Source organism: Sceloporus occidentalis, unplaced genomic scaffold (assembly GCF_023333645.1).
Source record: "Sceloporus occidentalis isolate IW3139 unplaced genomic scaffold, rSceOcc1.0.p SCAF_414, whole genome shotgun sequence".
Classification (NCBI taxonomy): domain Eukaryota; kingdom Metazoa; phylum Chordata; class Lepidosauria; order Squamata; family Phrynosomatidae; genus Sceloporus; species Sceloporus occidentalis.
In genome coordinates, this window is record NW_028317394.1 from 12,574 (window position 1) to 30,047 (window position 17,474).

At 42.6% G+C, this 17,474-nt stretch overlaps 1 protein-coding gene across 1 annotated transcript in view; it reads right to left on the reverse strand.

The window, feature by feature from the left end:
- Positions 1 to 334: 334 nt before the first annotated feature.
- LOC149272823 (adenylate cyclase type 1-like) overlaps positions 335 to 17,474 on the reverse strand; it is a gene marked incomplete at its 3' end in the record, with an annotated part of 200,213 nt that continues 183,073 nt past the window's right edge. The window contains exon 5 of the mRNA XM_089506690.1: positions 335 to 462. Within this exon, the coding sequence (XP_089362816.1) occupies positions 335 to 462 (128 nt within the window). The remainder of the gene's footprint in view (positions 463 to 17,474) is intronic.

A 17,474-nucleotide genomic window follows, 5' to 3' on the forward strand; every position in this document is an offset into this window, starting at 1 on the left:
CTAACGAAAAAAAACAGTTGATCAAACCTGATCTAACAAAGATCAAACAAATGCAATGATCTTTTGTTAAAATTCTTAATATGTGGGGGCTGACCCGGAGGAGGTCTTTTCATAACATTCTGGAGCATATGCAAATTGCCATCACCTAAACTGAGGCAACAGACTTTGTGAAAATTAATATTTCTGTTATTCTCAAAACTTTTGGCCACGACTGCATGTGCAGTAATGTAAGCATTACTATTATATTTAATTATTTACCTTGATAATAATACTAAATGCACAAACATATGTCTATACCATTCAAGAAACAGTAAAAACCATAGGAGGTACTTACGTTATGGTGTCAATCATATCAAGTCCCATCTCAACACAGCAATGTGCGTGATCTGTTTTGGGTTGGGTTAATCCTGATACGCAATAATAACAGTCTCCAAGAATCTTTATTCTCCTGCAGTGATTTTCCTTAAACCAAAAATGTGTATTAGAAGGTGACAGAACATAATGTTTATTATTATTAACCCCTTCAGGACAGTTTTTTTTAACCATTTTTGCCCTAAAGGACCAGAACAGTTTGTGTGCTTTTGCTATGACTTTATTTAACTCTGATTGCCCACTAACTCATTTAATGCACTCCCACACATTGTATATTGTTTTTTCAGTACAAGTAGGGCTTTCTTTTGAAATATTATATATATATAAACCATCATTTAGTATGGAAAATATCTAAAATTAGGAAAAAAATATATATTTTTCACCTATAAAAACTATATATAATTAGTGCAAATGGGGGAAAAAAACTCCAAAAGTGTATTTTGGTATTTGTCCTGTTTTTGGAAACACAACATATTCCTAGTATTTACATTTTTTTTGGTTCTTACAAAGTTGAATATTAATGACGCGCAACGCTGTTTCTAAACAAAAAAATAAAAAAATGTGGTATGCTGGGAATTGCGCCCAAATAGCAGCCAGAAAAACTGCTAAACAAAGGTATTTCTTTTTTTGAAAGTTGACAACCCAAAGTATTTTACTAGGGGCATTTTAACACCTTTGATTTAACCATTATAGTGCCAGTCTGTACCGAACGTTGCAGTAAAATTTCATTTTTTTCAGTTTTTTAACAAACCCATTTTATCCAAACACAGTATTTCAGTAATTTTTTCCCTAAGTATGTGAAATGACTAAATTAACTTGTTATTTGTATTCAGAAACAACTCCCGAGTACAGGAATACCCCATGCATGGGTAGGGCATGACCTCCCCCGGGTTAGCCCCCCCATATTAAATTTTTTTACAAAAGATCATGGCATTTGTTAGATCATTGTTAGATCAGGCTTGATCAACTGTTTTTTTCGTTAGATCTACTCTAAAATAGGCAATATTAACAATCTTTTTCAGGGAGGGCTAACCCGTAGCCAGCCCCCCCTCAACAAAAATTTCAACAAAATGTTACTGATTATGATAGCTCTACGTTAGATCAGGTTTGATCAGACAAAATTTTTGTTAGATCTAGTCTAATTACTGAGATATTGCATATTTAATGAGGGGGGGCAGGCCCCCCCTCAACTGAAATTTGGATTTTTTTTAATGGATCTTGGTAGATATTCGTTAGATCAGGTTAGATCAACTGTTTTTTTCGTTAGATCTACCACGCAGGAGGCGGTATTCACAATCCTATTTTGTGTGCGGGGGATGGGTACACATACGGTCTGGCCCCCCCTCAACTGAAATTTTGATTTTTTTTTAATGGATCTTGGTAGATATTCGTTAGATCAGGTTAGATCAACAGTTTTTTTCGTTAGATCTATCACACAGGAGGCGATATTCACAATCCTATTTTGTGTGCGGGGGATGGGTATACATACGGTCTGGCCCCCCCTCAACTGAAATTTGGATTTTTTTTAATGGATCTTGGTAGATATTCGTTAGATCAGGTTAGATCAACAGTTTTTTTCGTTAGATCTACCACGCAGGAGGCGGTATTCACAATCCTATTTTGTGTGCGGGGGATGGGTACACATACGGTCTGGCCCCCCCTCAACTGAAATTTGGATTTTTTTTAATGGATCTTGGTAGATATTCGTTAGATCAGGTTAGATCAACAGTTTTTTTCGTTAGATCTACCACGCAGGAGGCGGTATTCACAATCCTATTTTGTGTGCGGGGGATGGGTACACATACGGTCTGGCCCCCCCTCAACTGAAATTTGGATTTTTTTTAATGGATCTTGGTAGATATTCGTTAGATCAGGTTAGATCAACTGTTTTTTTCGTTAGATCTATCACACAGGAGGCGATATTCACAATCCTATTTTGTGTGCGGGGGATGGGTATACATAGGGGCTGGCCCCCCCTCAACTGAAATTTGGATTTTTTTTAATGGATCTTGGTAGATATTCGTTAGATCAGGTTAGATCAACAGTTTTTTTCGTTAGATCTATCACACAGGAGGCGATATTCACAATCCTATTTTGTGTGCGGGGGATGGGTATACATAGGGGCTGGCCCCCCCTCAACTGAAATTTGGATTTTTTTTAATGGATCTTGGTAGATATTCGTTAGATCAGGTTAGATCAACAGTTTTTTTCGTTAGATCTATCACACAGGAGGCGATATTCACAATCCTATTTTGTGTGCGGGTAATGGGTATACATAGGGGCTGGCCCCCCCTCAACTGAAATTTGGATTTTTTTTAATGGATCTTGGTAGATATTCGTTAGATCAGGTTAGATCAACTGTTTTTTTCGTTAGATCTACCACGCAGGAGGCGGTATTCACAATCCTATTTTGTGTGCGGGGGATGGGTACACATACGGTCTGGCCCCCCCTCAACTGAAATTTGGATTTTTTTTAATGGATCTTGGTAGATATTCGTTACATCAGGTTAGATCAACTGTTTTTTTCGTTAGATCTACCACACAGGAGGCGATATTCACAATCCTATTTTGTGTGCGGGGGATGGCAATACATACGGGTTGGCCCCCCCTCAACTAAAATTTGGATTTTTTTTAATGGATTTTGGTAGATATTCGTTAGATCCGGTTAGATCAACTGTTTTTTTTCGTTAGATCTACCACGCAGGAGGCGGTATTCACAATCCTATTTTATGTGCGGGGGGATGGGTATACATACGGGCTGGCCCCCCCTCAACTGAAATTTGGAAAAACAATTATGGATTTTGGTAGATATTCGTTAGATCTGGTTAGATCAACAGTTTGTTTCGGTTGGAGGGACAACCCATATGTATTCCCATCCCCCCGCACACTATATAGGATTGTCAATACCCCCTCTTGTGTGATAGATCTAACAAAAAAAAACAGTTGATCTAACCGGATCTAATGAATATCTACCAAAATACATGAAAAAAATTCCAAATTTCAGTTGAGGGGGGGCCAACCCGTATGTATACCCACCCCCCGCACAAAAAATAGGATTGTGAATACCGCCTCCTGCGTGGTAGATCTAACGAAAAAAACTATTGATCTTACCAGATCTAAAGAATATCTACCAAAATCCATTAAACAAATTCCAAATTTCAGTTGAGGGGGGGCCAACCCGTATGTATTGCCATCCCCCGCACACAAAATAGGATTGTGAATACAGCCTACTGGGTGATAGATCTAACGAAACAAACTGTTGATCTAACCAGATCTAACGAATATCTACCAAAATCCATAATTTTTTTTCCAAATTTCAGTTAAGGGGGGGCCAGCCCGTATGTATACCCATCCCCTGCACATAAAATAGGATTGTAATTACCGCCTCCTGTGTGATAGATCTAACGAAAAAAACAGTTGATCTAACCGGATCTAACGAATATCTACCAAAATCCATTAAAAAAAATCCAAATTTCAGTTGGGGGGGCCAACTCGTATGTATACCCATCCCCCGTACACAAAATAGGATTGTGAATACCGCCTCCTGCGTGGTAGATCTAACGAAAAAAACTGTTGATCTAACCTGATCTAACGAATATCTACCAAGATCCATTAAAAAAAATCCAAATTTCAGTTGAGGGGGGGCCAGCCCCTATGTATACCCATTACCCGCACACAAAATAGGATTGTGAATATCGCCTCCTGTGTGATAGATCTAACGAAAAAAACTGTTGATCTAACCTGATCTAACGAATATCTACCAAGATCCATTAAAAAAAAATCCAAATTTCAGTTGAGGGGGGGCCAGCCCCTATGTATACCCATCCCCCGCACACAAAATAGGATTGTGAATATCGCCTCCTGTGTGATAGATCTAACGAAAAAAACAGTTGATCTAACCTGATCTAACGAATATCTACCAAGATCCATTAAAAAAAATCCAAATTTCAGTTGAGGGGGGGCCAGACCGTATGTGTACCCATCCCCCGCACACAAAATAGGATTGTGAATACCGCCTCCTGCGTGGTAGATCTAACGAAAAAAACTGTTGATCTAACCTGATCTAACGAATATCTACCAAGATCCATTAAAAAAAATCCAAATTTCAGTTGAGGGGGGGCCAGACCGTATGTATACCCATCCCCCGCACACAAAATAGGATTGTGAATATCGCCTCCTGTGTGATAGATCTAACGAAAAAAACTGTTGATCTAACCTGATCTAACGAATATCTACCAAGATCCATTAAAAAAAAATCAAAATTTCAGTTGAGGGGGGGCCAGACCGTATGTGTACCCATCCCCCGCACACAAAATAGGATTGTGAATACCGCCTCCTGCGTGGTAGATCTAACGAAAAAAACAGTTGATCTAACCTGATCTAACGAATATCTACCAAGATCCATTAAAAAAAATCCAAATTTCAGTTGAGGGGGGGCCAGCCCCCCCTCATTAAATATGCAATATCTCAGTAATTAGACTAGATCTAACAAAAATTTTGTCTGATCAAACCTGATCTAACGTAGAGCTATCATAATCAGTAACATTTTGTTGAAATTTTTGTTGAGGGGGGGCTGGCTACGGGTTAGCCCCCCCTGAAAAAGATTGTTAATATTGCCTATTTTAGAGTAGATCTAACGAAAAAAACAGTTGATCAAACCTGATCTAACAATGATCTAACAAATGCCATGATCTTTTGTAAAAAAATTTAATATGGGGGGGCTAACCCGGGGGAGGTTAGGGCATGTCTCTTTGGCACTGCGGGTTCAAAATTGGAACATGCGCATTACAGTTTTCAAACATAGAATTTTGACAGATCAGTTTGTTGGGTCCAGGTCTCATTTGAGACACAGTAGATGTTCCATATTTCATATTTCACCCCAAAAACTAGAACGCTCAGGGAATCTAGTTAGGGGCATATTGGCCTGTCCTATACAGCTGATTCCACACTAGCACCTTCCAAACAAAAAAAAGAATAACATTTTCACATCCACTTTGCAGTTTCACCTTGTTTATTTTTTTGAGTGGATGTAAGAACAAAATAGGTCTTGATTTGTGTTCAGTAACACCCCCGAGTAAAGCAATATCCCACATGCATAGATAAGTCATGTTTCTCAGATATCTGTTTCTCAGATATCGTGGAGTCAAAAAGGAACATGCGCAATTACATTTTTATTTTTTTTTCATATTTTTTAGATCACTTGTAAGTGACAAGTTTAGGCCACTGATATTGATGAGGGAGACCGATCAATAATCAGTGACTTAAAAAGTGATCAGGTTATAAATATGAATTTTTTATTAATAATTATTAATAATTTGTGTGTGGGGGGTTCATTATTACCAAAGATGACCCCCTCTCTCTTTCTAGGACAGGGTCATAACATCATAATGATCAGATCACTCCAATTGGCCAGGAGTGATCTAATCATCATCAGCCCACTTTTGATTGATTCTTCAGCAGTTTTTAACTAAATTCACAATACCGTATTTGCTCGATTATAAGACGACCCTGATTATAAGACGACCCCCCAAAATCTGAATATTAACTTAGGAAAAAAAGAAAAAGCCTGAATATAAGACGACCCTAAAGGAAAAAAGTTTTACCAGTAAATGTTAATTCATGTAAACTATTTTTTTAAATAAAAGCTATGATTGAGAAAAATATTTTTTTTGTTTTTATTTCCTTGTATTTTCCAACCTGTCCCCCAGTTACGCACATCTGCCCCCAGGCTTGCCACACCAATATGGCACTGTGGCCCATGATATGCCTTTTAACCCTCTATATGCCACTGTGCCCCATGGTATGCCTTTTGACCCCCTATGTGCCACTCTGCCTCCAGAAATGCCTTATACCCCTATATCCCATTCTGGCATTTAGGGGGTTAAAATGCATATTATGGGGCAGAGTGGCATATAGGGAGGTATAAGGCATTCCAGGAGGCAGAGTGGCATTAAGGGAGTTAAAAGGCATTGTATAGAGCACTCTGCCTCCAGAAATGCCTTATACCCCTATATGCCACTCTGGCATTTAGGGGGTTAAAAGGCATATTATGGGGCAGAGTGGCATATAGGGAGGTATAAGGCATTTCAGGAGGCAGAGTGCTCTATTAAATGCCCCCTTAACGCCACTCCAGAAATGCCCTATGCCCCCATTTAACACACACACACACACACCCTATACCCCCATTTAACTAACACACACACACACACACTCTCTCCCCCCCCCTCTCACCCCTCTCTTCCCTCTCTCCCCTCTCAGCCCTCTCTTACCAGTGCTTCCAGCCGGGGCAGCAGGTTGACGTCGCCTTCCGCTGCAGCCGGAAGGAGGTGGAGTTGGCAGGGGGGGGTTTGTATGCGTCCGTCGCGTATACTTTCCCCGGCTGTCAGAGATCAGAGTTCCCCGCACCGGTGCGGTTCCGGTGCGGGGAACTCTGATCTCTGACAGTCGGGGAAGGTCTACGCGACGGACGCAGACAACCCCCGCTGCTAGCCACACCTCCTTCCGGCTGCAGCGGACGTTGTCTACGCGAATCGCGTAGACGTCAACCCGCTGCCCCGGCAGTACAGCAGGAAGCACCGGTAAGTGTGTGTATGATGGGGGGGGGGTGAGACAGGAGGATCCAGGTCCCCTGCAGCGGTGGGGGGATCTGGATCTTAGTCTCCTAATCAGACCTCTATTTGAGGTCTGATTAGAAGACGACCCCGATTAGAAGACGAGGGGTATTTTTCAGAGCATTTGCTCTGAAAAAAACCTCGTCTTATAATCGAGCAAATACGGTAATTGACTTTCAGGTCAGTGCTGTTATTTATTTATTTTGTAATTATTTTTTTTTAACTCTTTCAATGCATTGGAGCACAGCATTAACTGATATTTAGTCCCCACAAGCTTTAACCCCTGCAATGCTGCCTGATTGCTCCATTAAGAGCAACCGTGCAATGCCGCGATTGTGTATGACAATACACAATCGCGGCATTGCACGGTTGCTCTTAATGGAACAATCAGGCAGCAGGGGAGGGTTGGGGCTTTCTCCCTGTCCCTGAAGCTAGCTCTGGCAGTTGGTACACCGGTGATTGCAGGGAGGAGTTTGTTTGATCACTGCTGAAGGAGTGATCAAAGGCCATGTTTCTTAAGTCATGATTATTCCTTTTTACGTCTACCCACTCAAATTACATAGTTTTTCAAGGACTGATTGGGATGTATATAGGGTGACCACATGTCCCAGATTGCCCGGGACAGTCCAGCAATGGGACTAAGTCCCAGGTCCCGGTCAGCCTCAATACGGGACAATGCATTGTCCTGAATTGACAATGCATTGTCAAGGGGGAGAGAGGGGGGTAGATAGTGAGAGGGGAGAGAGAGGGGGTAGATAGTAAGGAAGGGAGGGAGAGGGGGTAGATATTGAGGAAGGGGTAGTAAGAGTATTGAAATAAATAAAGAGTGAGAATGAGTGACAAGTAATAAGTTAATATGTGGAATTATGAATATGAATTAATGTGTGGGTGAATTGTTTGAATGAGTGAGAGTATGAATTAATGTTGCTCGTACAGCCTTTTAAAACCCCACAACGCTGCAATGCTGCAACTTACCCTGCAGATCCCACTCGTCTCCCTGTTCTATCAGTTAAATGTCCGTACAAGCGACTTTATTGGTCGTTCAACCATTGGAAAATGAGCCCCCTGCTGACGACCAATAGAGTTGCTCATACGGACATTTAAACTTCTGGCGTCAGAGCTGCTGCGCTAAGAGTTAACCCCGTATTAACCCCTTAACTGGAAAAAACAAAGAAAAAACGAACACAAAGAATGTCCACGAATATTTGCCCGAAGAGAAGACAGGAACAAGCGAATATTTGCGGAATACGAAGATTTTTTTCCCCCCGAAGATGAGTACGAAGACGAAAACGAAGAGCCCCCTGGTGCCCAAGTCTAATATCAAGTGATCTTAAAACTATATGTACTTAAACAATCACAAGCAGCAAATTAACTAGCCCATCTACACAATTAATTCCTGCAAAAAAATATCTTTTATTGGACTTAATGTTTTGTTCATTACTTCTTTCCTGATGTTGTAGTTCAGGGAATATCTAATTATTTAGTCCAGTCTTGTGTCCTAAAATGAAATTGAGCTGTCACGAACCGGGTCCATACAGACGACTGTAAAGACCCAGCGCGCCCAAAGATTGTGTGCAGGAGTTACGGTGCAGGAGCGGAGTTGGACAGGGCCTGGTGCAGGGCGACAGCACTCTCCCAGTGGGCATCTAGGGTTGTGCAGCCACATACCAGCGCCCTGACATGACAGCGGATGATGGCAGAACAGAGCAGAACTTGGAGATATATCCTGCAGGCACCCTGGAGTAGGCATGAGACATAGCACTGGAATCATGTGCAGGATGCTGCAGGCTGGAAGTATGGAAGCTAAGCAGAGTACAGGAGAAACATAGCAAGCAAGGGGGACAGAGCAAGAAGCATAACCACGCAAGAAACATAACCAGACAAGAAATACAAAATACAGGGCACAACAGGGAACAAGACAAAGAATACTCAAGATCCGACATGAACAGGACAGGACACCCCTCTACTGGGGTTACAAGACAGGACACCCCTCTATCAGGGTTACAAGACAGGACACCCCTCTACCGGGGTTACAAGACAGGATACCCCTCTACCGGGGTTACAAGACAGGACACCCCTCTACCAGGGTTACAAGACATCACAGACTGACACACATACATACAGGAACTAGCCTAGGACTACAAGATAACAATTGGAGATTCCATCACATCTTATGGCCATAGTATGCTTAGCCCACCACTACGCCAAAGTACTCCAATGACGGTGGGTCCTAATGCTAAATTCCTGCCTACAGAGGTACTAAACAAACCAAACATGAAATCCAAACACATAGCACTGAGACATACCTTTAGACTGCAGACTGAGACAAACAGAACACATGCGTGGGGTACACCTTATAAAGGAAACAGAGCTGAAGCAAAGAGCAAGACTGGAATCAGAGGTTCAGGACAGAAATGCAGAAATGGATCCCAGCAAGACAGAGAAACAAAAGACATGCAGCTCCGCAGCCTGGATGGACCCTGACATGAGCGATTTTCTTTCCTAAGGCATATTAGATAGCAGTAGCATAGCATATATCCGACCGTCTAGTGTCTAACTAGAGAATTGTGATTGCGGTATTCTACTAGTCATCCAAACGATTTGCAGAGCTAATTAGTTAATCATTTGTTCTTGATTTTATTAAAATATATTAATCCATTAATCTGTTCCAAAAAAATATAAATTCCACTTTCACAGATTATGTACTGATTTTTAGATAAATCGGTTTTTACTGTATATTTAAGTGTTTTACATATTCTATATATCTTAAAGCATTTCTTTGTATTTATTTGATGTTACATTTATTTGGTGTATTTTGAATACAGTGCCTTGCAAAAGTATTCACCCTCCTTGACATTTTTCCCATTTTATTGCATTACAACCTGGAATTAAAACGGATTTTTATTTGAATTTCATGTAATAGACATTCACAAAATAGTCCAAACTGGTGAAGTGAAATGAAGAAAATAAAAAAACGTAAAAGTGGTGTTTGCTATGAAGCCCCTAAATAAGAACTGGTGCAACCTATTACCTTTAGAAGTCAGATAATTAGTTAAATAAAGTTCACCTGTGTGCACATGATCTCCGTATATATCCGCCTGTTCTGAGGCCCCAGAGTCTACAACACCACTAAGCAAGGGGTATCACCAAGCAAGCGGCACCATGAAGACCAAGGAGCTCTTCAAATAGGTTGAGGACAAAGTGGTGAAGGAGTACAGATCTGGGTTGGGTTATTAAAAAATATCTAAAACGTTGAACATTCCACGGCGCACCATTAAATCCATTATTAAGAAATGCAAAGAATGTGGCACCACAACAAACCTGGCAAGACAGGGCCGCCCACCAAAACCCACGGACCAGGCAAGAGTGGCATTAATCAGAGAGGAAACAAAGAGACCAAATATATATCTCTGAAGGAGTTGCAAAGCTCCACAGCAGAGTTCTGAGCATCTGCCCATAGGACCACTTTAAGCCATACACTCCACAGAGCTGGGTGTTTGACGAAGAGTGGCCAGTAAAAAGCCATTACTTAAAGAAAAAAATAAACAAACACATTTGCTGTTTGCCAAAAGGAATGTGGGGGACTCTCCAAACATATGGAAGAAGATACTCTTGTCAGATAAGACTAAAACTGACCTTTCTGGACATCAAGCAAAATGCTATGTCTGGCGCAAACCTCTCATGAACCTGAGAATACCATCCCCCATGGTGGCACCATCATGCTGTGGGTTGTTTTTTATCGACAAAGACTAGGAAACTGGTCAGAATTGAAGGAATGATGGAGGGCGCTAAATACATGGAAATTCTTGAGGTAAACATGTTTCAGTCTTCCAGAGATTTGAGAATGCGACGGAGGTTCACCTTCCAGCAGGACAATGGCCCTAAGCATACTGCTAAAGTAACACTTGAGGGGAAGCATTTAAATGTCTTGGAGGGGGCGTGTCCGACCACCAAAGTAGATGGCCGCTTGAGCTCTCTGCTCTGCTGCCGACCACGCCTCATTTAGCTAAAAATAGCTCTCTCCGACAATGCGCCGTAACAGGCGTAACAGGCCGTACTGCTGAGTCCCGAGGTGCGTCTAACTCCCTACCGGAGTATTTCCAGACGCCTGCAGACTTGGCCTCCCAGGCCTCTGAAAACCACGAGGCGAGATCGCCTGCCAGCTCATCCTCCCTGGAGGAGGGGATGCCTGCATCTAGCCCCGCGCAGCAACAAAATGCGCTGGAGGTGGTGCAGCTGTTCTCATCAGCACCCTGGCGCTCTGATTTTTCATTGCTCATTACAGAGCTTCGTCAGGTGGTCCGCGATGAAGTGGCGACCCTGTGTACAGACCTGTCTTTGCTAGAGCGCAGAGTCGTTGCACTGGAGGACGCCTCGGCCTTGCAGCACCAGGTAGCACAATCAGCAGACTGTCACCTGCGCTGTCTATGGACTATTAGGAGGCAATTGGAGTCCCTGAGTCCCTGAGTCTGAGGCCTCGGAGGATCTACTGGCCCTCCTTACTGAGCTTTTTTTCAGGCCTTCTGGGCAGAGCAGTTGATGCCCCCTCGGTAGTGGACAAGGCATATTGGGCCTTACGTCCTCGAGGTAACTCTTAAGTCACCTTACAGACTTCTGTCTCAAGGAGGCTATCATGACCCAAGCTTGTGAGGTGCGCACATGGCCGCTTAATGGTGCTTCTGTCTCTCTATACTATGACCTCTCTGACCTCACATTACAAAGACAATGAGCTTTTGCGACCATTAACGTTGGAGTTGCAGAGGCTCCGGATCCCCTATCGATGGGGTCACCTATTCGGACTGATGATACGGCACAATAATACCTATCTAGCTCTGCGATACCACCATAAACTTCCATGCCTGCTACAAAAACTAGGACTCCCCTGACATTTCTGTAACTAACTGGGCTTTGTAGGGGCTTGACATGGATGAGAAGTCTTTGGGATCTTCTGTCCCACGAAGTGACCATAGAAGAGCATCCCCCCCCCTTTTCTGGTTTGATATGCTATGTATAATATAAGGGGCTGTCTCGTGATGCCCCCGAAAGCGATTTTCCCTGCTTTCGGGGGGAGACACTGTCTTAGTTGCTGTTTTTTGTGCTTTGTAATGGTATGGTGAGGTAGGACCCCGGATGGTGGAGTGGGCCAGGCCAAACAGGAACCAGAAAGTCAGAGAACCAACCAGGTCAGACAGGTAATCAGGATAAGCCAAATCAGAATCCAGAGACGAGGTCAACAAGCTGAATCAATACCAGGGGAGCAGGAATCAGGAGCCAAATCAGGAGACAGGAACGAGGTCAACAAGTCAAACCGGAGCAGTCAGTCACAATCTAATGCGCAAGCAAGTAGCAAAAATACACCAACCAAGGGTGACCCAGAAGTGGAAGTCCGGGTTTAAATAGGGAGAGGAGGAGGTGTGTCCTGCATGAAGAGGTTATAAGGTTATGTTACAAATGTAACGTGCAATATTAAGTTTTGACCACCCGCTGTGGTACCTGTTTGCGTCATGGTCGGCCATGCGGTGAGGACATCGACCGGGTAGCGGTGGTACTCGCTGCCCGGGAAGCCACCTGAGGAGGAAGCGTCACGGGAGCAGCCATGGAGCGGGACTGGAGAGGAAGGTAAGTCCTTACATTCTTGTTTCTTATGTGAGGGCTTCCTTTTCTTTGAATATTTATTTATTCATTTTTTTCTGTTCCTTTCTCTTCAGACAGTTGGTTGAGGGGGGGTTTACTGATTTAATGGGCTTCGTTGTCAATTATTGTCACTATTACTGCGGACGGCGGCACGCAGATGGTTTACTTGAATATGTGGAGAGGATTGCTTCTTTGTGTGATCGTATCACAGTGGCGGAGAGGGCTCACAAGGATTCTTTATCTGCAGCTTGTGTCATTGCGGGGGGAAGCTGAATAGCAAACAGCAAAGGGCCCACTTACGTTCATGAACACAGGGATAAACCAGGGAAATATTTGGCAAGGGCTCTCTGTGCCTCCCTTAAATTGACCTATATCCCTAAGATTAGATCTGCTACTGGCCAGGCATGTCTGCTCCACTCTCCAATAGTTTTGTTGAATACTTCACTAACCTTTATAACATTACGCCTCCTGGACATGTGTCAGCTCCGAGGGGGAAGGAAGCGAGATTGGCGGATTATCGGCAGCGGATGGTATGCGTGGGCCTCACTGCGGAAGAGGCAGTGGCGCTAGATGGGCCTATTGCCCTTCCGGAGCTGGTCTTGGCTATTAGATTGTCCCAAAATGGGAAATGCCCAGGCCCTGACGGGCTTCCGCTAAAGTATTATTCACAGTACAGTGAATTATTAGGTCCCCATTTTGTAAGGGCATTTAATTCTATTTTAGACGGTAGGCAAATCCATGTCATGCTTCAATCACTCTGATCCCAAAAGACGGTAAAGATCCCGAGAACTGTGGCAGCTACTGGCCTATTTCTCTGATCTTAAATTATTTGCTAAAATACTCGCCAACCGTATTAAGCCTTTCATGTCCATGTGTGTGCCCCATCCAGAGGGCTTCCTGACGTTTGTGTGCCCCATCCAGAGGGCTTCCTGCCGTGTGTGCCCCATCCAGAGGGCTTCCTGCCGTGTGTGTGCCCCATCCAGAGGGCTTCCTGCCGTGTGTGTGCCCCATCCAGAGGGCTTCCTGCCGTGTGTGTGCCCCATCCAGACGGCTTCCAGCCAAGAGACTTTCTATCATTATATGTTGTTGTACCATCATCTGCAATACAACTATTATCAGCATCTTCTGTCTGTAACAACCCCAAGCCATCATGCATCGTGGGGTACAGACAGAGCCCCTCGTATGCCGTGCACCTGGGCTCCTATCAGACCTGATCACCCGAGTCCTGACAATAATATTCTTTTATATGTTTTGAAGATACATTTTTTATCTTTTGTACTGCACAGTTCATAGAGATATTTTTGTAGATTGCCTTTTTACAATAAAACATTTTTTTTCTTTATTCAGGTTTTTCCCCCAAATATACAATGTACATTAAATATTCACAACAAAACCTACCAATTTCTTTCTTTTCGTATTTCTTTCTTCCTAATCTATGTTTTCATTCAGATTTAAATAATTGGGGGGAAAGATCTAAATATAATTTTGCTTTCCCTTGTAGAAGCATATAGAGGTATAGAACAAAAGAATAGAAAGAAATATTGTTCATAACCTAATGGTGTCGTGAATAACAAAGTTTTAGCCATTAAGAGGTCCCATTCCATATATCCATATTTTCACTCATTCTGTCAAATTTGGTTTCATGGAGAGCGTTGCGTCAGTCCCATCATCCCCTCCAGAATAATTTAGAGGAGAAACTTCTTTGGTTTCCTATAATATGTTTGTCTCTATAGGGAGAGGGAAGATGAAGGACCAAAATGGGTAAGAAGAGGGAGAGCTTGAAAGCAGGTTCGCAGAGCTCCACAAGGTCTCTTTATAAGTCAGTTAGCCAATAAAGGTATCATTCAAACTCCACTTGTCTCTTTATAAGTCAGCAGCTAATTTTTTGCTTGGGAGGACATCATTATTATTATTATTATTACACTTTATTTATAAAGCTCCGACAGATTCCGCAGCGCTGTACAAGATGAAAATTTTACAGTTAACCACAAGTACAACACAGCAATTGACATACAGATAGAAGAGGAATGGAGGGCCCTGTTCCCACAGGAATTTACAATCTACAATCTTTTGCCAGCAAAAGACACAGAGAAGGATCTGTTGGAAAGATACAAGTTAATCCAGGACAGAGCAGTGTCACGAAGACCAAGAGAGCTGTAGGAGGAGGGGGTGTCGAAAGCAGCAGAGAGGTCAAGTAAGATTAGGATAGAGTAGTGGCCATTGTTTCTAGCAGATAAAGGGTCGTTTGTGACCTTGGTGAGGCTTTGATCACATTTAATTTACAGAGCCATGAAATTTCCAGCCTGCAAATTTAGATTTTAGTTTTTCAATTAATTTAGTTCTTATCTATCATGTAGCTAATTATACCAATTATTCCAGTCAAATGTTGCCTTTTTGGTTTAATATCTCCAATTGAGTGGGACCTAAATTAGAGTGTAAGACCTGTGTCTTTGCAACATTTATTTTGTATTACAAATACTTTCCAAACTCTTATTATTTAAGTCACTTTTAGGATACAAACTTCAGGATCAGTCAACGTTAATAATATGTCATCTGCATAGAGACTAATTTTGTACTCCTGAGCCTCAGTTTTTATCCTCTTTAGCTTGTCTGATTGCCGGATCAAGGTAGCAAGGGGTTCAATAGACATAGTATAAAGTATTGGGGCTAGTGGACTCCCATATCTAGCTCCATTACTAATATTAAAATAGGGAGAATCTAGACAGGATCCTGAAATTTTCGCCTGTGGTGACTCGTATAGGGGTATAATGTTATGTAAGACAGGACCTTTCAGGCCAAGTGCCTCCAATATTTCAGCAAGGAAGGACCAATTTATTAATTAATAATATTTGCGCAATCACTGGGCTGAGTACTTGAAAGAACATAGCAGAGAATCCATCCGGACGAGGGGCTTTCGATTTTTTCAGGTTTACAATTGTCACGTTTATTTCGGTTCGAAGAATTGGCTCATTTAAATTAATCAGGTTGTTTTTGGAAATTTTAGGAACACGTAATCTGACCAAAAATAGTCTCATTTGAGTGAGGCAGATTATAAAGCTACTCATAATAGTTTGTAAAGGCCAGACGGCCTCTGATGCCGATCTCGGTGTTGCTGAACGCATCAACATCAGATCTACCTTGAAGATCATTCTCGTGATGGTTGTAATTAAATTTAACTTGCTCACTGATTATTATCACAGCTCCACTGTGAGCTGTAAATACCATATTTGCTTATGAGATTATGAGACGATCCTGATTATAAAACGACCCCCAAAATTGGAATATTAATTTAGCAGAAAAAGAAGTCTGAATATAAGACTATCCTATAGGAAAAGAGTTTTACTAGTAAACATTAATGATTGAGAAAAATGCATTTTTGTTTTTATTTCCTTTTATTTGCCAACCTGTCCCCCAGTTATGCACATCTGCCCATAGCTTTGCACATCTGCCCCCAGGCTTGCCAGTCTGCCCCACAGATATGCCACTATGCCTCACTGATATGCCACTCAGCCCCCCCGATATGCCTTATACCCCTATATGCCACTCTGCCTCCGTGATATGCCTTACACCCCCTATATGCCAGTCTGCCTCTCTGATATACCACTCTGCCCCAGAAATGCCTTATACCCCCTATATGCCACTATGCCTCCCTGATATGCCACCCTGCCCTCACAAATGCTTTAATACCCCCTATATGCCACTCTGCCCCTCAGACTTACCAGTGCAACCCGAGTGGGGGCAGCCGGTGGACATCTGCACGATGGGCATAGACAAACTCCTCTCCTACCTGGCGTGTCTGCCAGGGCTTCTATGACTGAGCACCGGAAGGTCATGTGCTCTATCATAGAAGCTCCAGCGGAAGTGCCGGGCGGAAGCAGAGGTTGTCTATGCGCATAGTGCAGACATTGACCGGCTGCCAGAGAGGAGGATCCCCTGCAGAGATCCTCCTCTCTGGCAGCCTGTGGACTTCTGTGCGATGCACGCAGACATCCTCCACTACTGCCCTCCACTTCCACTGGGGCTTCTATGATGGAGCACCGGAAGATCCTGCAGTACTGGCAGTGGATCCACACTGCAGAATTTGGAAAAGGGGCCTCCTAGCGGAGATTGAGAGCTCAGCAACCAGCGCAACGGAGACGTACAGCAGAATCAGGAACGTGTAGGGGCCGAAAAATGCTAACCCTTTATAATTCATATCATTCATTTAAGCAAGAGGAGAGAGGACCCAGATCATATTACAACTACATTCTATCGCCCCCCATCTTTAACAGATCAGTTTGAGAAGCATTAATCACTCACTTCCAAATTACACCTCAAAACCCTGTGAACATTTACCATATTTTATAGTGAATTTCACTTGTAGTAGATTTCATCTCTTTTTAAAAAAATAAATAAAAATAACCATATCTTATAAGATATTTAGTGGAAAAAAAATATAATTGTAAAAATAACAAATAGTCATTCAAGAGTCAAACTGACTAAGGTTTGTTTGTAAATAGGTTAGACTTAGTTATATTTAGTTGTATATTTAATTATATAAAAGGTTAATCTGAGATTGGTTCTACTTATGAAAAATCAAAGTTATTTATGTCATAGGTGCAGAGACGTATCTAAGGTATGGCACCTATGGCTTGTGCCATTTGAAAGGGGGCGCCAGTGAGCGGCTTTTAAACGCTTTCTTTTTTTTATGCGAAGCAGAGAGAGGGGCGTCTAGCAACCGCTCGGCGCTACTTCCTTTGCGGTGCTGGCATTTCATGCTGCGCGCCGGAATATGACGTCATATTTCAGCGCTCAGCAGTGAAGCAGCGGGCATCACAGCAGAGCAGGAAGACAGAAGCCTCGTGCTCCCGTCGCTGG